The sequence below is a fragment of the Myxine glutinosa genome, chromosome 14 (genome assembly GCF_964187855.1).
Source record: "Myxine glutinosa chromosome 14, kmMyxGlut1.1, whole genome shotgun sequence".
NCBI lineage: Eukaryota > Metazoa > Chordata > Myxini > Myxiniformes > Myxinidae > Myxine > Myxine glutinosa.
In genome coordinates this window covers 1160029-1185019 of record NC_136274.1, presented here as the reverse complement: position 1 = coordinate 1185019, position 24991 = coordinate 1160029, and the positions used below count along the sequence as shown (strand labels likewise).

The 24991-nt window shown below is 43.1% G+C and overlaps 1 protein-coding gene across 3 annotated transcripts in view; it reads right to left on the bottom strand.

Moving 5' to 3' along the window:
- The window catches only part of LOC137439390 (5-hydroxytryptamine receptor 3A-like), a 148541-nt gene that overhangs the window by 3580 nt on the left and 119970 nt on the right, over window positions 1–24991 (bottom strand). For all 3 annotated transcript variants that reach the window (XM_068135104.2, XM_068135103.2, XM_068135105.2), the window contains 3 exons: window positions 16249–16406; window positions 15938–16148; window positions 12425–12637 (listed from right to left, as the gene is read on the bottom strand). In XM_068135104.2, coding sequence (XP_067991205.1) covers window positions 12425–12637; window positions 15938–16148; window positions 16249–16406 — 582 coding nt within the window. The remainder of the gene's footprint in view (window positions 1–12424; window positions 12638–15937; window positions 16149–16248; window positions 16407–24991) is intronic.

The window sequence follows — 24991 nt, the reverse complement described above, 5'->3', positions numbered from 1 at the left end:
GCTGTGGTAGATGGTATGGTGGTGGTTCAAAAACTGACAAAGCCAGCAACAGTAAAAACTGTGAAGGATCTGAGCATATGCTTTAATGCCAAACTGCTGTGGATGACTGATGGTTATGATGAAATTATTCTAGTGTTTGACACATACAAGCTGGACTCACTCAAGAGCACAACTCGAGACAAGAGATGTCACGGCAAATATCCAATTAGATACAAGTTACTGATGACACCAACATCAAGCACATAACAATGAGCCGTTTTCTCTCCCATGATCAAACCAAGGCTGACTTGACAGAGTACTTGGCAGAAAAGACTCTGGAGTACAACAAAGACTCTCATAAGTTGATAATTGTATCAGCGTCTGGTCGTACTAGGAGCAACATTAGTCTACAGTTTGAAGACAATAATCATGAGGAAGCAGATACCTTGATGATTTGTTTGGCAGTGTCTGCATCATAGCGGAGTCCAAGCAATGGCGAGATGACAATCTTCTCTCCAGATACAGATGTTCTGGTACTGGCGATTGCAAACTATCCTCTTCTGATAAGGAACACATCAATGTCAATGACATCGGGTGTTGTAGACATACGCCCCATTTGGGTTGCTCTAGATGAAGAAAAGGCCAAGGCCTTACCCGCTTTTCACGCATTCACAGGTGCTGATAACACCGGAAGGTTTTCAGGAGTAGGCAAGACAACGTGGTTTAAAGTTTCCTAAAAGCTGAAAGTGATGCAATTAAAGCACTCCAGACGCCAATGGAAACAGTGACGTCACTGAAGACCTCGTTTCTGTGCTGGCTGCTTTTGTCTGCTCAGTGTATTGTCCTAAAGGAATTCATATCCAGAGTATACCTGAATTGCGCTGGCACCTCTTCTCCAAACACATGGCTGAGTGTACAAAGATACCACCTACAATTGGTGCCTCGAAGCAACACATCTTAAGAGTTCGCATCCAAGATAGAGTATGGGGTCAAGCTGATGTTTTCCACCAATAATTCCTGGATCCACTTCAGAATGGGTTTTACAATGATGCCAATGATCAACTGAGACCACTAACAACATATGAACTCCCAGCACCAAAACACATCATCGAAATGGTACGATGTAGATGCACTACGAATTGTTCTTCAAGGCTGTGTTCGTGCAGATCAGAGAACTTGCTATGTACAGATCTCTGTCTTTGTGATCCAGATCAGTGCGAAAACGATGACACTTACTTCACTGAACTACTAACAGATGATGACAGTGATGGTGAAATGTAATCACCCATCATGCTTATCGAATTTGCCTACCAGTGGAATGTGTGGGCAATAGCTAATGCACAGTACTGTTGCACTTAACTGGCCTTGGATTCAGTTGACATTCTGAACCACAAAGAGTTAGTGGTGGTGATGGTGAGTGCTCAAGAGCATTCATGACGACTTGAAAGTAGCATTAGAATTATGAATGTGTTATTTGTTGGTTTTGAACTCAAGTTGTTGGTAATCCATTTTAGAGACATTGAACACTGAAGTCAATTCCCTTATGTAATTTGTGCCTGATAAACTAACCATTAAGAACATGTGTTCAACCAAAAGCCTGAATGGTAATGGCTCCGAAATGGTGGCAATTTTGAAAATCAAAATGGCGGCACTCTGACTGCACTTCAATCATGCAAAATGAACTGCCATGCGTAACAAATGCTACTTTTTGCCAAAAAAATGGGCTTCATGGAATGAAAAATGCCCAAGTTATATTGAAAAATAGTTGGAACATGATGGCCATTTTAAATTCCAATATGGCGGCCATAGAGGGATTTTAAAAACTACATTCCAATGTGGTTTTATCCTTGTGACTGTATGAACCCATTTGCTCTGATATAGCCATTAAAACTTAGTCTATTACAAAAAAGTCCTCGCCGATTAATAAGATCTTAATTATTTGGTTTGTAATGGCAGCCATCTTGAAAAACAAAATGGCGGCACCGATTGTGCTGGAACTATGCAAAATGAGCTATTACCCATAATAAATGCTATTTTGTGACACAAAAATGGGCTTCATAGAGTAAAAAAATGCCTGAATTATGTTGAAAAGTAGTTGAAACCTGGTGGCCATTTTGAATTCCAATATGGCCGCCATTGAGTCATTTTTAAAAAATGCCAACATCGATTTTCGCACTCAGTGACCCATAAGCTTTCAGAAAATGTGTAGTTTTCCTATTCCCCCCAAAAAGCCAGCAAAATTACATGAGGAAACTGACTAAAAAGAGAAACATTTAGCCAAATCGAAAGGGGAAAACATCAATAAATGTGGTCAAACAGGTTCATCATTTAAGAAACAGCCATTTTGGAAAGTGAAACATATCGATCTAAACGTAACAGCAACACATATCTGATATTACGTTTCATTGCGCTGCGCTGACGCCAAGATATTCATAGTGAGCAATGTTATAACTATACCATAGTAAGAAATAACTACACCATAGTAAGAAATAACTGTACCATAGTAAGCAATAACTATACCATAGTAAGCAATAACTATACCATAGTATGCCATAACTATACCATAGTATGCCATAACTATACCATAGTAAGCAATAACTATACCATAGTAAGAAATAATTATACCATAGTAAGAAATAACTACACCATAGTAAGAAATAACTATACCATAGTAAGCAATAACTATATCATAGTAAGCAATAACTATACCATAGTAAGCAATAACTATACCATATTAAGCAATAACTATACCATAGTAAGAAATAACTATACCATAGTAAGCAATAACTATACCATAGTAAGAAATAACTATACCATAGTGAGAAATAACTATACCATAGTGTTACATGTTCCTCCCCGACCCCCTGGTCACAGTGTACCTCCGAATCCCGAGAGGAGCCACGGCAGAAAAATTATGTTATTCTGTGTTATAAATCAACAGTGAAACCACACCAATGATTTTAAACGAACAAATGTTGTATTAAAATCACACACAAGAATAACGGTACAACCAATAGCAATCCAGAGTGCACTCTATATATCTTAGGATGGTACCATCAACTAAAGTCAGATAACTCACTGTGCTCCAAGTGAGTGAAAAAGGACACTCCTCAATGTCTCTATAACCTTCTCCAATGCGAAGTTGATTTGCTCCAGCGATCGCTAGACCGATGTCCAGTCAAAACCCGAATCCTGCTGTCCAGATGGCAATGACAGTCACAAAGCCGGAACTGTAAAAAGGCGCCCTCCAGAGGAGCACGTTCACAGCTCAATCAGCAAACCGCAACGTAATTGGAGACAAAGCGGTCGCGCACACACATCCCCGACAGACGAAAGGATGTTGAGAGGAGCTGACGCGTAGCAAAACCTTTGTCGGTGAACGATGCACGAGGTTCAAAATGGCCGACGGCTCTTGCTTGAGTCGATGCGGCCAGGCAAGGATTCATCGGAATCTCAGCCTAAACCTGACTACGCAGATTTCTCAATCCCAGCGATCATACCTATCGCAGGATGTCCTTTCAAGGAACTCAAAATTCCCGAGAGACCTCTGTTAGACAACGCTCGCTAAGGAGCTCGATGTCACGCGTCTTGTCCGACTTTTTCCGCCACGCCTCTTCCTCTTCACCACCGTCGTCTTCCGGTTCGGTTTCCTGTATCATTTAAAGTTAACCTTTTTAACTTTTGATAACTGTTCATGAATACTAAACCTTTTGAAGATAATAATAGTACATAATATCAGAAATGTGTCAAGTGGATGAAAACCACAACCACGGAAGTGCCGAATCCATAACACTTCCCCCCCTCAAGAAAGAAAGTTTGAACACAGCGAAAACTTTCTTTGCAGGCAAATTCCTTAAACAAACAAAGGTAAACTCACAACCAAATCATCGATTCCTGAGCACAACAATCCATATTTCCCAAAAATAAAGCAACAAAATTCCCCACAACCCACAGAGATTTCCACAGTTACTTCACTCTGGGCAAAGCATCAGCAACGACATTGTCCCTGCCCTTTACCTGTTCAATTTCCAAGTTGAACTTCTGCAAAGCCAAATTCCATTCCATCAACCTCTGATTTTTTTTTCTTCATTTTTTGAATGAAGGTTAAGGGGTTTGATCAAGAATCCAAATTCAAGCAAATCTACAACACTTTTCCCGGGAGGCCGAGCTGAGAGCCAGGTTCCAGGGTGGTTGGGTGGTGAGGCCTGGAAGTATTCACTACATGGACGCCTTTAGGAACGTGGCGTTCACGGTTAATCCGTGTAGGAATCTTGGCTCGGCTGCTCTGCAGCATTCAGTGCTTCAACTCTTCCGAACTTTCATAATAATCACGGTTGGACCGCTTGTCACTGTAGTCACATGAATAGCGGTCTCCTTCTCGGCCACTACTCTGATAAATCATTCCTTCGGGAGCTGCCGTAACTCTGGGAGCCTCCATAGTAATATCGATTGCGGCCACCACCAAAACTACTACTCCGTTGTCCTCCTCTGTAGCCCCCTCGACACCTATGAAATGCCTTCCCTACTGTTATTGTCCGACCCTCCAACTCCTTGCTATTCAGATCCTTTTCTGCATCTCTGGCGTCCTTTGAGTTTTCAAACGTGACAAAGCCAAACCCTCTTGACTTCTGTGTCTCCCTGTCTTTTATCAGCAGCACTTCCAAAATCGGTCCATATTTGCTGAAGACAGACTCCAGAACATCTTCCTTTGTTTTGAAGTTCAGTCCACCTACAAAGAGCTTGCCAATATTGCCTCCATCCCTGACTTGCGTGTGCTGATGTTGGGAATCGAACCAGGTTCCACAACTTGAGTTCAAGGAATAACAAGCATTTATTGAAAAACCAATACGCAGCTGCGGGGAATGTAAGGCATATACAATTCAGTGAACAGCATAAACCCAGACACTCCTGGGTTCCTCAGTGAAAGACCTTCCTTATATACTTGCAGAGTGAGATAAAGATCTCCACTAACTTTGGCAAGCTCAGCATGCTGAAACAAAGGGACAGAGTGAGCCTTAACAGCCCCCACCCTTGTCCCATCCTGGGGAATGCTGGGCTCAAGGATGAGATGTGGGAGAAGGCTTTCGCAACTTTCCTTTGAGCCCTTATCATCTTAAACAGATGTTGACCAGGCCTTGGGGTTGAGCAAGGATGAAACTTGTGAAAGTTTTATCACTTTAGGGAGGTTTCTTTAGCAAGCCGTTTGGAAATGTTATTAACAACATTTCTCAACCATGAAGCCAGTGAGTTGGCTGTAAAGCACATTTGAAGCAATGAGGGATCATAGGAAGCTTAATTCTATATTTTCTTTTATAAAGCAAACATTAATTAAATGCAAACAACGATTAGATAAGTCAAACGTTATAGTTAAAAGCATGTTCCCGACACTGACACTTAGTTCCAGGGTACTTCCTCTTCTCTTCAGGGCGCTTCCTACTAGGCTCTTCAACAAACATCGGGTTACCAGAAACTTGACCACCGGCCAAATCATTCCCGATAACAAAAGATACTCACTCTACAGGAAGAGTGGCTTGTAAACCTACGGTGACCGGTCCTGACACCAAATCAGACTCTAAATGGATGACATGAAGTGGAGCTTTAACACAGCCACCAACCCCCTGTAAACGAACACTAACACCAGTTGCCGTCTTCTCTGACAATGGCAAAATGCCTTCAAGCATCAAAGATTGATGTGCTCCTGTGTCCCTCAAGACCCTAACCGGTTTCTGGTTAGTCGAGTCTCCATCCAATGACACAAACCCCTCTGAAATAAATGGTTGGTAACCCTTTTGAGGGCGATTTCTCACATTTGCCATTGCATTCGGAGTTATACTAGTCTGACTCCGCTCCTGATTTTGCCTTTCCATAGCATAACATTGGGACATCAAGTGTCCAGGTTTCTTGCAAAAAGCGCAAGTAGGCCCGGAGGAGAAACTCGTGGTTTGTCTTGAGCCCCCCGGAGGATAAGTCCGTCTTGGAACTGTGGACCTCTGATTCCTAAGATTCGCGGTATCAGATCTATCCTCATAGTCATCTCTAGGCCGCCCCCCTGAATCTTCGTTCTCCGCACCGGATGTAGCATAACTCTCCGTGCGAACTCTAGGCGGGAAGTTAGGTTTATGGAACCTCATCCTGTGTGTTAAGGCATAGTCATCTGCCATGGTTGCTGCCTCATACAACTTTGGTACTTTCCTTTCCTCCAGATGTGGGCAATTCCATGCAAAAGTGGACATGGGGGTGAAAATTTCAAATACATCAGAATCAAACAAATTTGGTCTCTAATGAAAGCTGAAAGTCTATATTTTACTGTTTTAAAGTCAAAATATAAATTTTTATTTTTTTCACGCATAAAATCGGTGATTATGTAAATGTCATATTTTTTCCAAAAAATGGGGAAAAATTATAAGAAAATTAACTGCACCCTGTGTGTAATAAATAATGAAAAGTAATGTTATTTTGCCGACGGCTCTTGCCGAGGGCTCTTGCCGTTAGCCGACGGCTCTTGCAATTTTATACCACCCATTAAGTATTTAGATTGTTTAAAGGATATCTGTAACATTTTTTTGTTCTTTGCGGTATTTGTTACACTTCAGTGGCTTCGGATATTTTCCCCTCTGAAATGTCCTTCCGTTACCATAAAAGTACATATTTTTAATACATTTTCAAATCTTGCAGGAGAAAAACAATGGCAATACCAATGCAAAGCAAGTTTGGGTAGGCCTACAATATTATACCACTCACGTCACGTTTTGCCCTTTCCCCTATTAATTATAACTAATTAAGACTTGTCCTTCCGTTACCATAAGGTGGTAACGGAAGGACAAAAATTGGTAACGGAAGGACAGATAGGCTATTGATTTTTTTTTCATTTTTCACTCTTCACACCCTGTTAACTACTTTGTTGTTCCCTCCCTCCTTTCTATCTGTTTTTTCAAAACTTTGACACCCCTACCTATCTATCTTCCAAGTTGCCCCCCTTTTGTGGATACACATCCTGGTTCTATTGTCATCGTGTTTCCATTGTATGTCATGATTAGTGTTAATTCACAGGTTCCTCTAACTGAATTACTCATTGTCATTGTCATTCCACCTAATTAACTCTAAACTCACACTATTCATACTTCAATACTTGTTTACAGGCACTTCAAAGTCTTACATAAATTTAGTTTACAAGTTGTTCTTTCTTCATTCTCCTGAAGATGACCAGAGCATTCTGACCGGAACGTGGAGTTCTCTCTACTCACATGGTTGTACCGCAAACCTACCTTTTGATACATTAAGCTTGCTTCGTATTATCTATCTATAATTCCAGTAATCTCTGTACGTTTGTACGTTTGTACGTTTGTCTGTCTGTGACCGCTGTTTCTCGACAACCACGGGTCCGATATACTTTTAACTTGCCAGGTATATTGCTGGGGACCCGAGGATGTGCCTTTTCAAGGTTTCATATTAATCGGACAATTACTTACCGAGCTATGTCCAAAAAACGATTCAACCAATCAGAGAGCAGCGAACGATCGCGTGTGCCGGCGTTGCGAATGGACCAAACCATTCCATGTAAATAGAGGGGGGGGGGGGGGGTTCTGTGGTCGTTGCGAATGGACGAAACCATTTCATGTAAATAGAGGGGGGGGATTGTCACTGTACTCGCAAGCCGTTCGCCGTTCGCTTTGGCGTTGCGAATGGACCAAACCATTTCATGTAAATAGAGGGGGGGGATATAATTTTAGATAGATATATAGTACGGGCATATATATAGTACGGGCATGCCCTAGTAATGTTAATGAGCGAGAGTCTTCCTCAGGCTCACATATAATATGTGTGGTCAGTGCTTCACTTGAAATTCATCATTCAGTGTAACTACAACTTTGTTGAAGCAGTAAACAGCAACTATCACAACTTTTACAGCCAGTTATTGGATTTGACATCTCATGTGAGTATTGATATTTTATGTCATATTTCATTTTACAATGTATGCATGTGATTAACTATATGGGCTTATATGTAGGGCCAATTATTTATATAAATTAATTCAAATTTTATAAATTAATTCAATTCTATGCCGTTTATGCTAAGTCTGATAATTATCAACAGTTCCAACTGGCCACAGCTAGCCCTGCCAAATCACCTGAGGTACATGTAACACCAAGCGCATCTGGGAGCACATCTAATAATGACATTGGCAACATTCGTGTGGGCCAGTGGTGCGTTGCAGAGTATGATGCAGAACTATTTGCAGGAGAAGTGAAAGAAGTCGGGGAACATGGAGATTACAGAGTATCGGTGATGCATCGGGCAGGGCACAACTGGAAATGGCCTAGCCCCAAAGACGACCTGACATTTTATATTAAAGACAAAATAGTTATGCTGCTAGATTATCCACTCATTGCCAACAACAGAGGACCTTTCAAATTCACAGCCCAGTTCTAACTGAAAACACACAAAATTGTGACCAATTGGCAAAACTGTACATTACACTGCACTGATTTCTTGCACTTAATCAAAGGGACTGAAGCCTAGTGATTGATAGACATTTTTTTTGATAGACAATTGCGTAGTATACAAAAGTTAATGTAGTTTAACTTGGGGGTAACAAAGTGCACTGGATTATGTGTTGAAAGAGTAATATTTTTGCATATTTCAGGAACCACATGATTTTCGTTCAATGTATTTGAAGTGTGATATTTACAGTTGGAAAATGATATTTTGAACTTCTAGATAATTTGATTCTACAGTAGTGATAGAAGAGGTTTTGCTGTTGTGTACTTGTATGAGTAGCTCCATCTAGTAGGTTTATAGTTTTAATTATAAGTTAATAACTGCATGTGAAATTGTGACAAAATATTGCATGCAAAAACGCTGTGCGTGATGGTGATGTTCAGAGTGCCATTGTACAAAAGTAATCGATGCATGTGCACTAAATTTGCGTTACTGTTTTCAATTGGCTGGCTGTGCAAACACGTATTGTACGCAGAGTGTATGGCAATGCAAGTAGTAATTCCTTTGTATTCATTACTACCCGATCGTTAGCCACATGTTTAATTAGTTCGTAATTAGGATAGTGTGAACTATTTTTAAGATTAGTTTTTGGTCATATATGTTACATTGCACTTCTAGTTATTTGCATTGCATTGCACTTTCCAGCAATTATTTGTATCATATAGTGACCAGAATTTCACTCTTTGTACAGCAATAGATAGAGCATTTCAAGGTCCTTCCGTTACCGTGGAATTACCCATGTACTTTAATGTCCTCGTGGACACACTGTTGGAATTCCTCCACCAGGATCAATTGTCACAATAGTTCGAAGTCTTTCCCAACCCCTTTTGAATCACACACACCACCGATCAAACATGGTTTCTTTCATTCTGGCAAACTCCACATGGGTCTCACTCTCCCTCTTCCTGGCATTCCGGAATTTTTGCCGGAAAGCTTCAGGGACCAATTCATAGGCTTTGATAATGTTTTTCTTCACTATCTCACAATCTGCACATTGGTCAATCGGTAAAGCCGAATAAATATCTTGAGCTTTACCCACCAGAACACTTTGCACTAACATGGTCCAGGACTCCTCCGGCCATTTTAGCATTTGAGCCACTTTCTCAGTGTGAAAAAAAATTGCCTACCTCCTTTTCATTGAAGGGTGGAACCAGCCTCACATGTCTACCAACCTCCCAGGTGTTCTGACTAGGTGTCGAACCAGTCGGCATGGATGGTACCTCTCCTCGTTCTTTCATTAAATCCAGCTCCTTGAGTTTAATTTCCTGCTGAAGCGCCAAGTCCCGTTCCTTTAACTCCCTTTCAGCTTTTCTCTCCTCTGCTCTTTTCTCTTCTAACCTTTCCTGGAGTTCCCGTTCCTGTGCTGCGCTTCTTTCCTCGAGTTATCTTGCAACTCTCCTTTCCTCTGCTTTTTTTCTCTTCTCTTCTTTCTTCGAGTTCCCTTTCAACTCTCCTTGCCTCTGCTTTTTTCTCTTCTAACCTTTCCTGGCTCTGCAGTTGCATCTCCAGTTTCCGGAGCTCCACATTTTCTTGTTCCTCGGGTAACCAATCCAAGGCTACCTCTTCCCATGTTCCTTGTCCCACCAGAGATTCTATCACCAATCTCTGCATCTCTGCTTTCCTCATATTAGCTCGGACCTCCAAGCTAAAATGTCTGGCCAATACCAAGAGTTCCGATTTTTTAAACGCTTGGAACTGTGCCTCACTAGGGGACGCCGCAAACTTTCCTGCGTCAAACACCATGGTGACTATCTGTTAACACCTGTTAACCTTCACACAAAACTTTCCAATTTTTTGTGAAAAATTTGGGAATGTTGGAATTCTTTCCCAGACGAAATTTAGGGAATTTAATCCACAGTACGAGAATTATGGAATTTAATCAGCAAAGCCGAGCCCCCAATTTCTCCACAGTACGAGCCCCCAATTTCAATCTGGGTCAATCCCGAGCGGATGTTATTCTGGAATTTTATCCCGGACGAAGACCCAATTTCGAGCCCACGAGTCAATTGGACGAGCCCCCAATTTCTGTTACGTGTTCCTCCCTGACCCCCTGGTCACGGTGTACCTCCGAATCCCGAGAGGAGCCACGGCAGAAAAATTATGTTATTCTGTGTTAGAAATCAACAGTGAAACCACACCAATGATTTTAAACGAACAAATGTTGTATTAAAAATCACACACAAGAATAACGGTACAACCAATAGCAATCCAGAGTGCACTCTATATATCTTAGGATGGTACCATCAACTAAAGTCAGATAACTCACTGCACTCCAAGTGAGTGAAAAAGGACACTCCTCAATGTCTCTATAACCTTCTCCAATGTGAAGTTGATTCGCTCCAGCGATCGCTAGACCGATGTCCAGTCGAAACCCGAATCCCGCTGTCCAGATGGCAATGACAGTCACATAGCCGAAAGTGTAAAAAGGCGCCCTCCAGAGGAGCACGTTCACAGCTCAATCAGCAAACCGCAACGTAATTGGAGACGAAGCGGTCGCGCACACACATCCCCGACAGACGATAGGATGTTGAGAAGAGCTGACGCGTAGCAAAACCTTTGTCGGTGAACGACGTATGAGGTTCAAAATGGCCGACGGCTCTTGCTTGAGTCGATGCGGCCAGGCAAGGATTCGTCGGAATCTCAGCCTAAACCTGACTATGCAGATTTCTCAATCCCAGCGATCATACCTATTGCAGGATGTCCTTTCAAGGAACTCAAAATTCCCTCGCGACCTCCGTTAGACAACGCTCGCTACGGAGCTCGACGTCACGCGTCTTGTCCGACTTTTTCCACCACGCCTCTTCCTCTTCACCACCGTCGTCTTCCGGTTCGGTTTCCTGTATCATTTAAAGTTAACCTTTTTAACTTTTGATAACTGTTCATGAATACTAAACCTTTTGAAGATAATAATAGTACATAATATCAGAAATGTGTCAAGTGGATGAAAACAACAACCACGGAAGTGCCGAATCCGTAACAATAGTAAGAAATAACTATGCCATAGTAAGAAATAACTATACCATAGTAAGCAATAACTATACCACAGTAAGCAATAACTATACCATAGTAAGCAATAACTATACCATAGTAAACAATAACTATACCACAGTAAGCAATAACTATACCATAGTAAGCAATGACTATACCATAGTAAGCAATAACTATTCCATAGTAAGCAATAACTATACCATGGTAAGAAATAACTATACCATCGTAAGAAATAACTATACCATAGTAAGCAATAACTATACCATAGTAAGAAATAACTATACCATAGTAAGAAATAACTATACCATAGTAAGAAATAACTATACCATAGTAAGAAATAACTATACCATAGTAAGCAATAACTATACCATAGTAAGAAATAAGTATACCATAGTAAGCAATAACTATACCAGAGTAAGAAATAACTATACCATAGTAAGCAATAACTATACCATAGTAAGCAATAACTATACCATAGTAAGCAATAACGATACCATAGTAAGCAATAACTATACCATAGTACGAAATAACTATACCATGGTAAGAAATAACTATACCATCGTAATAAATAACTCTACCATAGTCAGAAAAAACTATACCATCGTAAGAAATAACTATACCATAGTAAGAAATAACTATACCATATTAAGAAATAACTATACCATAGTAAGCAATAACTATACCATAGTAAGAAATAACTATACCATCGTAAGAAATAACTATACCATATTAAGAAATAACTATACCATAGTAAGAAATAACTATACCATCGTAAGAAATAACTATACCATAGTAAGAAATAACTATACCATCGTAAGAAATAACTATACCATCGTAAGCAATGTTAACCCCCAGGTACCATTTCCACAACATTATTTTTGTACACCTGTGTGTGTTTTTGTCATCAATCTTCTCTTCATATTCCTACATTCCTTCAACCTGCCAGCAGCACACTTACCTGAACCATGTAGTGTTTTGGATTTCAGGTGCGTTGCGTCTTTTTTCAGGCTGAAGTATCCCAGAAAGCATCCCATGAAAAAGCAGCCATCACTACTTGGAGATGAAGTTTTCATTTTGAACTGTTTATCATAATCATACGTCAACTGGACCATCCGAATGCTCTCAGACAGGCTGAGGCCTAGCCAAACCATGGCAACCACGTAGTAAATATCTGTGTGAGGTAAACATGCATTTAATGAAATAAAATGACATTACACTGGCAAACAATTTACATCATATGTGTCCTTCATTCTCTCAAAAAAATTAAACAATAACCAGGAAATAAGAAAAAGTTTCTCAGCTTAAAATGTTGAAGTGAGTTGCGTAACTAGCTACAGCTACTTATTTTAACCACAATGCCTCAAGCTTTTCTCACCAGCAAAGTGCTCGATGGGGTCTCACACAATGTAACTGGAACAGCAATCTGTAGAGTGCTTACCTCCACCAAGCTTAACAGGTTACGTTTTACAGCCCACTGATAGGCCGGATCTGGGTCCAGACCTGAAACAAAATCTAATTCGCTTGTTCTCGTCACCTACCAAACGTGTGCACAATGTTTCGTCCGAATCTGTCTATACCTTTTTGAGATATCGTGCTATATATCGTTTTTGGCCTATCTCTCAATGGTGAAGAATAACATAAAATATTCTAGTCATTCTATATATATATATTTTATTTTTATACAAAGTCGAGGCTCGTGTAAGAGCTAACACATACAATATATAATAAAGTGAGTGGGAGACAAGAATGGGAGAGAGGGAAGCACAACAACAGTAGAGAACAGGGACATCGGGAAATCTGTGGAAGGGAGAGGGCTGGGGCAGGTTACACGGGATAAACAAGATGGCCACTACATGGACTTTCAGGACAGAAAACGAAATTTGAAAAAGGTGGATTTGGGGTAACGGGGGTAGAAAAGATCAAGGTTTTGGATGGGGGAAGATAAGAGATGGTGGTGAACAGCTGTTTTGAAGACCTGGAGGGAGGAGTGGGATTGAAGAGAGTGAGGGAGTTTGTTCCAGAGGCGGAAGTAAAGAGGAATGAAAGAGTGAAGGTGAGCAGAGAGTCTTGATTTTGGCAGTTTAACCATAAGAGGGTTGCTGGCAGATCTTGTGCGACCTGTAGGAATATTTGGGGGACAGAGCACAGACAGACCTGGGGGAGCTAGGCCGGAGAGGAGTCGGTAGAAGACGGAAAGACCACCAACCTGTCTACGGTGAGTAAGTGAAAGGCCCTCGGAGTTAGCTTCATGCAGGAGATTCCAATGATTCTGAACGCTTTGGTTTCAACAGCGTGAAGTCGAGCTAGGTGTGAGGCAGGAGCACTGGCCCAGAGGGGGGAACAGTATTCCATTGAGCTGCGGATGAAAGCCTTGTATGTGGTGAGTAGCTCAGGCGGGCCAAGGAAGGACTTCGCACGACGGAGGATGCCCAGTCTGCGACTGGCTTTGGAGGCCAGCTTGGAAATGTGGTTTTCCTAGAAAAGATCATGGCAGATAGTGCAGAGGGTGCAAAAACAAAAACAGGAGTGGAATACATAGAGGCCACCAACCTGTCTGTGATCTGATAGTAACAGGCCTGGATACTCAGCGTTGTCACAGGAGTTCCCTTTGATGTTGTGGGCCTTCTTTTCCACGGCATCAAAAAGTGCAAGTTGTGAGGAAGGGGTACCAGCCCAAAGGGGAGAGTAACGCTCCATCACGCCACGATTGAAGGCCTTGTAGGTTGTCAAAAGTTCAGACTGGCCAAGGAAAGATCTTGCACGACGAACGATGCCCAGTCCAGGTTTTGCTTCTGAGGCCATCTTGGAAATATTACATTGATTGCAAGAAATATTGTATGAAGACTTTTCCATTTAGAAAGAAAACAAGAGAGCCAAAAATCAAGTCAGTATATGTGAGGATCAAACTGCCACATTGTTCGTTTTGAATTCAGAATCATATTGTAATTGTAATGAGTTGTTAGGTTCATATTAAACCAAATGTGTGATCATGTGTGGACCATTTGGCACAACCCTAGGGGAAAAGTAGCTCAAACCATCACAATATATTACCGTAAATGGGGGGAATAGGGACAGCAAGGGGAATAGGGACACAAACTGAAAAGAAGTTCGGAAACTTTTTTCGCTGAAAATTGATAACCATATTGATTTGTTGATATTTGGGTTGAAAGTGTTCTCTAGTTTTTTTAAAAGCAACTTATAGTCCCTATTAACCCCATGTATGGGTTAAATAGGAATGAATAGGATTTTTATGGCTGTCCCTATTCTCCCCGTTTTACGAGTGAATAGGGACCGTCACTAATACAAAAAAATAATAATCAAGAAATAGGGCCAGTTTGGAGAAACCTTTTATCCCATATTTGTTTTCATTGGCACCGTGGTTTATATTATGGGTGCATATTATGTGCATCCATCTGGGCGATCAATTTAGCAGTAAGTTGGAAACTCAGGATTGTTTCTTGATTATTATTGAGGCATCCAGGTGAGGCATCCAGGTGAGGAAATGCATACAAGGTCCTGCTACATGTCCATTTTACATAGTATTGTTACCTTGCTTCACACTTTAGTTATTCAGTTTACCACAATCAAACGACAGTTGTTTACTCATTTTTCTTCATGTTGCTGGTCCTATTCAGGTTAATCTTGTCTACCAGTCACTTGCACACACATGACGTCACTTCCTTATAAACATGGATGCTCACTACTTGTCATGACATGTGTAGAAGAGTTTCAGGACTTCTGTATGATTGATTATCTGAATACGTGCATGTAAGTGAGTTTTCACTTACACCCAAATTGCTTTGGTCTAAAACTCTGACAATAGCAGGATATTACAATTATTAAGGTGCCATAATCGTTCGAAATATGCAATGCTAATAATAATGAAGATGAGCTTTGGAAAAGTTATAATGAAACGGTGCTGGAACTTAGAACAGAGAGAAGCTTGTGTCGTGACCTTTTTGACCTGCTATAAACAGTTTTCTGGCTAAAGTGAAAGCTCCCTCTCTTATCTCAGACAACGTCCAGATAACTTCATACCCTACTCTTCTCCTTCTTTGAAACCTGCATACTCGTACATTATTTTAAGCTACAACCTGTGAAATGATGGTATACATCTGGACTGTGGCGTCAACTTGTCTGGGAATACAATGCCCTAAGGTGACCTTGCAATACGCGTCTGCTTTTCTTCACTGGTATCAAAGAAACCACACGACTATAATAGAGACCGAATTCTCTGAGAGCAAGAAGAACCTGGGTGGACGTCCTGTGTGTTATTGTAATGAAATGTATGTGACTGTAATTTGTACATTGCCCACAAGTACATTGCCCAAGTTGATTAAATTGCCCGCAAGAAAGTGGTATTCTCTGTCTCGGTACATCTTATAGAGTAGAGATATTCCACCTTTATCACATAACAGGTACAAGAGGCACTTTAAGTTATATATATATATATATATATATATATCCTCACCAATGAGAGGCAAGCTTAGAGCAGTTGGCGGGAGGCTTGTGACGATGATGTTGAGGTACATGCCATAAGAGAGCAGCAAGGTGGTTTTGTAAATAACTCGCTGGCCGCAGTCATTTGGCAATAGGAAGCCGGTCAGGTCTATCAGGATCATGAACGCACTCGGGATTATCAAGTTGATGACGTGAAGGAATGGACGCCTTCGAATTTCAATCTGTCAGAGGCAGTACGTAGAGTCATGTCGATGTGTAGCCACCATAACGGCTCGAAAAGCATCACTTGAGTTGAAACTGGATACGAGTTATTAAACTTACGTGGAAATGATACCGATCAAAAAAATCATTTTGCACAAACACTTGAGCCCACTCTGCCTTCACACTTTCTAAAATCCATTGATCACCCATTGTCGATCCACTTAGGTGCTTTGGGACCTCCTTTGACATCCCCATCAGAGCCAGTTTTATATCGTCACCTGGAACAAAGAATGATCGACACCAACAATATTGTTAAGTTCACCAACATGACCAAGCAAGTCAATAAAAACGAGAGCACCAATCGGTGGAGTGGATACCTCTGCCCGTTTGAACAGTTTACGTTTTGTATCCCACTGATAGGCCTGATCTGCATACGGACCTGAACCAACATTTCATCGGCTTGTCCCTGTCACACTCCCAAACTGTCCACCATGTTTTGTAATAAATGTGTTGAAATAATCTGCCCACAAATGTGAGATATCATGATATATATATCAGTTTGGCCTGAACTCTCAATAGTGAAAAATTCAAACATTCTCGTATCCGGATCCAGATCTTCACCAAAATTTAATGCAAAAGAAAACCAAATACTGCATTGGAGTCATCAGAAGGAACCAGAAGAAGTAAAGAACAAATATGGAGTCATCAGGAGGAACCTGGTTAGGATTCGGGTTTAATTAAACAGAAAACCAAATACTGCATTGGAGTCATCAGAAGAAACCAGAAGTAGAGAACAAATATGGAGTCATCAGGAGGAACCTGATAGGATTCGGGTTTCAGCCGCTACTCCACAACCCTCAAACCCATCCAGACGCATCCAAGTGAAACTTCAAGAAAAACTCTGCAAAAAATTCACTTCTCCTTGGACAGACAGATTGAGAAATAGAGAAATAAAGAACAAGCAAGAATTATAATGAACAAGCATTCTGAGTATTGCGCTGCAATACATGTCCCCTACCGGCAGTCTGTCATCCGGAAAACTGTTGGGGAAATTACCAAGGGTTATTTACCCACAGGTTCTGAATTGTTCCCAATCACTAATTACCTCAGGACAGGCTCACCTGTGATTCGCACTCGGGACTTCGATTTATACACCTCGCAGACAGGTCAGCAGAAGCACGAGCAAATACGTTGTTGATAAAGAACCTCTCGAGTCGCTAAATATCAGTAATTTATTATATTTTCCGGTTCACGATCAATGATCGATGTGTATATATTGTTACAGTTTTCGCGCGACCCTCCTGCCCTTACCAAGGGGAGATTAAGCCCCTTGTCCTCTTTGGGTCGTCGCAACCATGAGACTTGAGTCGCCCCTCCCGAAAAGACGCAGGGTAGGGTTCTGGGACAATTCTCGCACGTACCTAAGTACCTACGCCACCGCGGAAGCGGGGATCAAACCTCGCACGAACCATGCGTAATTTGAGTACGTCCAAGCAGATGGCGTACCACGTGGTCCGTGCAGTTATCTTATATTGGAACCCGATTGGAGCGATAATTCGTACCACGCTTAGTCAATAGATGGAAGGGACGAGATGGTCGAATAGAAGGAAGAACACAGGTTTAATAATTATTATTTACAGTGATTGGTAGAAGGAAAATGGACACAGGGCAGAACTTAAACGGTCTTAGCTTATTTCCCAGACACGGGCCCGATCATACTCACAGGGGGAAATGAAGAAAGGAAATGTTCATGGAAGGAAATGGAAAGCGCTGAACGCGCCGGCTCTGTTGTTCAGGAACAGCTTCGCCCAGCGTGGCCCTCCCCGGTCACAGCACGTCTCTCGATGAAGGCAAGCAGGCGGCGGGAGGGATCCTTGCAGCGCATCTCTCGAACAAAGGCAGGCTAGCAGGCGGGAAAATATACGCGTCTCTCGCCAGGCTCAGTACCTCTAAAGGTGGTTTTTTCTCGCCAGGCTCAGTGGTTTCTCACAGTGTGATTAATCAATGGTGCGCTTTCACTCGCGTAACTCAATAAGGAGGATCTGCCTCAAGCTCAACCGAGCATTCAACTTGTTCAAGCGCCTCTCCCCTCGAAACTGAGAACTCGTTTCAGCGCACCTCTCCTCAGAACTTGTCCAACTCTCAAGCACCTCTCCCCATAACTGGGCTGGGGGCTTTTTCGCAAAGGGTTTTATTGCCACACCCTTAGCCCACATCGAATGTTCTAACCACGCCTTTTGATGCAGTGCTAAGCCACTCCCTTCGAGCCCTGATTGGCGGCTCGCGCTTACCGTCGGCTTCTCCTCCGCCTTCCTTCGGCCTTGATCGACTTGTTAGGCCGACCTCGTGTCATTTCGCGCCAAAGCCACAGTATTCAGGCGGCATAAGCAATGGAAGGACCTAACTCTCCTTATTCTACTCAATGCAAAACTAACACAGGAAAAGGACTCTGCTTACATTTACTAAGACATAACTGAACTATCGCGAGGCTACATGTTGAACTGTTGCAGTGTGACTAAACTATGAGGGGGAAATTAACCTTTATTTGTAAAAAACTCAAAACCGCAACAATATATATGTTGCTCGGCTTGGCTCTGCCCCTTCCGAAAGCACGCACTGTGTCGCGCTTTTGACGTTCGTGAGACGAGGCTGAGGGCGCGCGGTGCGGCTTGAGGTGAACTCTAGAATAAACAAAGTGCCGTAACTTTGTAAAAAATGATCGAAACGTCGTGAATTTCGAACTTGATCTGTAACTTATCATGAGGAAACCATGTACCAAGTTTGAAATCATTGGCATTCAGAGTTTGGAAAAAAAAAAAGTCCGGAAAACTGTTCTTTGTGTGACGGACTGGCAGACTGACGGACTGACAGACGGACAGACGGAGGGACGGCGTGCAAACCTATAGTCCCCTCCGGTGTACACCGGGAGGGGACTAATAAGGAGAAATGTGAAAAAGTAGAAAGAAATGTGAAAGAAATAAAGATCTCTAACTCCTGGCCCTAACTCCTAGCCTTAACTCCTAGCCCTAACTCATAGCCCAAGCCCTAACTACTAGCGATAACTCCTAGCACTAACTCCAAGCCCTAACTACTAGCGCTAAATCCAAGCCCGAGCCCTAACCCTAACTATTAGCCCGAGCTCCTATCCTTAACTCCTAGCACTAACTACTAGCCCGAGCTCCTACCCTAACTCCAAGCCCTAACTCCTAGCCCTAGATATGAGCCAAAGCTACTAGCCCTAGCTCCTAGCCATAACACCTAGCCCTAACTCCAAGCCCTAACTACTAACCCTAGCTCCTAGCCCTAACTACTAGCCCTAACTCCTAGCCCTAACTCCTAGCCCTGGAGGTCTCGTCTCTTCAAAGCTGTCCATGCGCGCTCGCTTTCGAAGTTAAGTAACTTTTCACAATTGTGTTTTTGTCGAAACTGTATCTTTCTCTCGGTGTATGTACCTATTGGGGTGTCTTTAATAGTATTCTTGGCGTTGGTTTTTCATACCTGTGTACAGAATCGTCGGTCTTTCTTATCGCGTATTCTGAGGCCTAAGTGTAGTACTAGGCTACCGTGTCCGACCTTGGCTTGAGGCTTTGTTTTTGTCTCAGCGGTTGTCCGATCGCGCTGCAATTACTTTCCGGTCTCTGTTTTTCACGGTCTTTTCATCCCATACTTCCTTGTTTTAAAATCTCAAAAAAAAAAAAAAAAAAAAAAAAAAACAACATTTCCCTCTGTTCTTATTCGTTTATTCGTTCTTATTTGTTCGTTCGATCTTCGACCACGTTGTTTATGATCACGTGATCACGTTGTTAAAAAATGTCTCATCTGACCCCTGAAGACCTGTATTCTGTCATATTCTATAACACCTTTTTCTTCTTCTTCTATAAAAGGATGCTTTCGACTTGCTCACCAAATCTATTCATTCCAAAAAAAAATTCCATCTCTTATAGTGCATCTTTCATTCATTCCCTAAACTCTCCAGCACTCCATCCTCCCTCCAGCATCCTCAAACGTATTTTTGACTCAAATGTCTCAAGAAACTCATTTTGCAATAAATGTTCGTTTCCCATTAATCGTACATTTTTCAAAATCCCATCACCCCAAAATCCCATTTCCCATCACCCCTCCCCTCTAAATCTACCCCCTTGCCCCTCCCCTCCAAATCATCCCCATCACCCATCTCTTTCAAATCTTCCCCCTTGCCCCTCCCCTCCAAATCTTCCCAATCACCCATTCCTTTCAAATCTCCCCCCACACCCCTCCCCTCCGAGACTCTCCCTCGCTCCTCCCCTCCTAGACTCCCCTCTCACCCCTCCTGCTCAAAGCGTCCTCCCCGCTTCTTCCCCCTTCCAACTTTCACCTTCATCTCCGTCAACCTTCTGCCTCGCTCTTCCCCCTCATCAAATAACACCTCACTGCGCCTCTCCCAATCACCATCAAACCTTTTGTCTGCCCCATTCTTCCCTTTCTCCAAGCTATTCTGTAATCTCCGACACACCTTCAACAGCTCTCCCTACCTCTTCCTCCTCTTCCACATCTTACCCTACCGCTCCCCCCCCCCTGTTCTGTATCCGATGCCCCCCCCCTTCCTCTTCCTTAACAGTATGGACCTCAAACATCCGGGGCCTTCGCTCAAACTTGTCTGATCTCTCCATACAGGTTGCTTCTGACAAACCAGACGTGGTTTCACAAACCAGACGTGATCTGCTTAACAGAAACTTTCCTCCTTCATGATGTCTCTGATTCCTTGGTATCTCTCCCAGGTTACTCCCTCCTCCGGTATGATAGACCTGAGCCTCGTCCTGGAGGTGGGGTTGCTATCTTTATAAAAAACTCTCTTCCTCACTCGCCCTGCACTGCCCTCTCTCCACCTCACCCCCAGGAATACCTTTGGCTAGGGCTTCCCCTTCGCTCCCACCATTTGTTCATATGTGTGTTGTACCATCCACCAAACAGTGATGACTCCATCTACATCTCGCTGTCTGAGAATATGGACCAACTTCTATCGACCCATCCCAACTCTCTCTTCCTCATATGTGGTGATTTCAACTGTCACCATGCCAGTTGGCTGGATGTGGGTACCTCTCTTACCAGCCATGGCTCTTCAGCAAAGGACTTCTGTGACTCACTGGACTGACACAATCTGTCAATTTCCCGACCCGGATTTCAGTCAACGGAGCATCTTCTCTTCTGGACTTGGTTATGACTAACTTCCCTGAAAATGTCTGCTGCTCTTCTTCTGCTCCAATCGGCTCTTCTGATCATGTGCTTGTTAAAGTGGACATCCCTCTGACCATTCTCAGAGAGCCTCCTCAGCGTCGACAAGTCTGGCATTTCACTCAGGCCAACTGGCACGGTCTTCAAGCATCCATCAATCATCTGGACTGGTCTCCCATCTCTGCTGCCTCTGACATAAATTCTTCCTGGGAATTTTTCCAAAGCAAACTGCTCTCTCTCATGCACAGATTTATCCCATCTCGTCTTCTGTTGTCATACCCTTCCTCCCATCCATGGTACACGGAATCTTGTGGTGAGGCTATTGCCCAGAAACAACTTGCTTTCGTCTCCTGGAAAGCAAATCCAACGGAAGGAAATCTCATTTCCTTTCACAAAGCCCGAAACAAGTGTGTGTCCACCCTCAGGAGAGCCAGGAAACAATATCTCTCTGTTCTCAGGACAGAACTCCCTTATCTGTCTCCCTCTTCCAAATCCTGGTGGCATCTGGTCAAATCTGTTTCTGGTGTTTGTTCCCCCTCCATCCCCTCCCTCACCTCAAATGGCCACACGGCTGACTCCGCACGTGAAAAAGCTGAATGCCTCAACTCTGTGTTTGCCTCTAAATCTTGTGTCCCAAACCCATCCCTCTCTGTACCCACCGTACCCAGTCGTACCCAGCTGCTCCTGGACTCTGTGTCCTTTCCTCCTGACAAGGTGGAAAAGTTTCTGTCAACCCCCGACTCGGGTTCTGCAACTGGACCTGACGGCATCAGCCCACGGGTCCTAAAATCCTGTTCTTCCGCTCTTTCACTCCCTCTCTCTGTTCTCTTCACCCTCTCTTTTGCTCAAGGTCATCTTCCATCTGCTTGGAAATCTGCCAACATCACCGCTTTGCACAAAAAAGGTGCAAAAACAGATCCCAGCAACTACAGACCAATCAGCCTTCTCCCAATTATCAGCAAAGTCATGGAATCCATCATTGCTTCAGATATGAAATCTTTCCTCTACTCTAATGGCTTGATCTCTGATCTTCAATTTGGTTTCAGACCTGGACACTCTACTCTGGACATGCTGCTTCTGCTTTCTTAACAATGGATGGAGGTCCTCAATGCCAAACAGGAAATTAGAGCAGTCTCCCTTGACATATCATGTGCCTTCGATACGGTCTGGCACCCCGCTCTGCTCACCCAACTCTCCTCTTTTGGTATCCATGGAAATCTCCACGCATGGCTGGCGGACTTCCTCTTTAGTCGTAGTCAACGTGTGGCCCTGAATGGGTTTCTCTCATCTCCTCTTCCTGTTCAGGCTGGAGTTCCACAAGGCAGTGTTCTGGGCCCTGTGCTTTTTCTGGTCTTCATCAATGATCTCTCTGACTCTCTTGAAAATCCTCTGTATCTCTTTGCTGATGACTCTACTCTCTGTCGCTCCATTCTTCATCCTTCAGATCGGCAGTCTGCAGCCTCCTCACTCTCTGCAGACCTGGACAAAATCACAGACTGGGCAAACAAGTGGAACATGTCTTTCAATCCTGACAAATCTCACACTCTTACGATGTCTCTCCGAAAAGACCGACTGGACAACCCTCCCATCCACTTTCTGAATAATCCTCTCCAAGAAGTTCTGTCACTCAAGCTTTTGGGTCTCACTATCTGCCATGATCTTTCCTGGGAAAACCACATTTCAAATCTGGCCTCCAAAGCCAGTCGCCGACTGGGCATCCTCCATCGTGCGAAGTCCTTCCTTGGCACACCTGAGCTCCTCACCACATACAAGGCTTTCATCCGCAGCTCAATGGTATACTGCTCTCCCCTCTGGGCTGGTGCTCCTGCCTCACACCGAGCTCGTCTTCACGCTGTTGAAACCAAAGCATTCAGAATCATTGGAATCTCCCGCGATGAAGCTAACTCCAAGGGCCTCTCACTCACTCACCGCAGGCAGGTTGGTGGTCTTTCCGTCTTCTACCGACTCCTCTCTGGCCTTGCCCCCCCCCCAGCTCTCTCTGGGCTCTGTCCCGCAAATATTCCTACAGGTCGCACAAGATCTGCCTGCAACCCTCTTATGGTCAAACTGCCAAAATCAAGACTCTGCTCACCTTCACTCCTTCATTCCTCTTTTCTCCCGCATCTGGAACAAACTCCCTCACTCTCTTCAATCCCACTCCACCCTCCAGGTCTTTAAAACAGCTGTTCACCACCATCTCTTATCTTCCCCCATCCAAAACCTTGATCTTTTCTACCCCCGCTAATTTCACCCCAATTCCACTTTTTTGAAATTACCAACTTCTGTCCTGGAAGTCCTTGGTGTCCTTGTGTTTTATACTTCTCCCTCCCCCCCCCCACCCCTTCCCACGCCTCCTCCCCCCAAGCCCTCTCCCTTCCACACATCTCCCTGCTCTCAAATGTTGTGTTTGTGTGCTTCCCCTTCTCTCCCCATCTTGTTTTCCGCTCCCTCTTTTTATATATTTTGTTTGTCTGGTTGATTTGTTTGTGAAGTAAATGTTAGCTCTTTCACGAGCCTCGATTCAGTATACATTAAAACAAACAAAAAAAAAAACGACTATCCCCAGCTCCTAGCCTTAACTCCTAGCCCTAACTCACATACTCCTCCTATATATATATATATATATATATATATATATATATATATATATATATATATATATATATATATATATATATATTAGGGTGGTCCTCAAATGTAAACATTAACTTTTCTAAAGTGCTTTTCCATTTTTTTATTACACCTGTAGAGAGAACAAATTGGGTAAAATTTCATTTCATTTTGAAAACTTTTACCACTGTCACATGGCCCCTGCTAATCTGCTAATCAGCACTATACAGAAATTATTTCGGTTTGTTTCAGTTATGATGGCGAGTGCAAGTACTTCAAGAAGAGCAACCAGAAAAAAGAACCATGTGTGGCTGATAGGCTGCCATCTTGAAAAACTACCAGAAACTCGGCTCCCATCTTGGCAAGAGATTCTGCAGCGATACTTTAAGCTACATCATGCTGAGAAATTGGACATAAGCAGTGCTGCAACAACTGTTGTTTGTGAGACATTATGCATCTGGGAGAAAGCACGGATCCCCACTGCAGATGAGCGGAATATCATTGCAAAACTAGAGAGAAAATTAGAACAATACAGATCCATCCTGAAAGGAAAGAGCCGGCGATCTGTCCCTCAGATAAAGAAAGAAGAGCAGTTTCAAACCGGTCGACATGACTTATTTGACATTGCTCATGTTGATGTCCTTGATCTGATCAAAATACCAGAGGACCGTGAATTCCTTAAGGCACAACGGGAGCCAGGTCGACGGGGCTTTATGGTTGGTGTTGACAAGGTGCTAGCAGGAAAAGAGGAGCGGACACATCAACGCGACAAGGTGTTGACTGAAAGAGAGCAGCATGAAAAAGAGAAGCAAGCAGCCCGAGAGGAGACTCTTGAGCTAGCATCATCAACAGACAGCAGTGCTGAAGCCAGTGATCATGACGACTCTGCTGTTCTATCTGCTTCAAAGAGGCAGAGCCGAAAGCGTGCAAGTAGCATTGTTACACCGGACCTAACAGCAGCTCTCGACCGCACCAAGGTTAGCGATCGATCAGCTGTTCACATCTTGTCAGCAGCAGCCTCTGCTCTGGGACACGAGCCCAG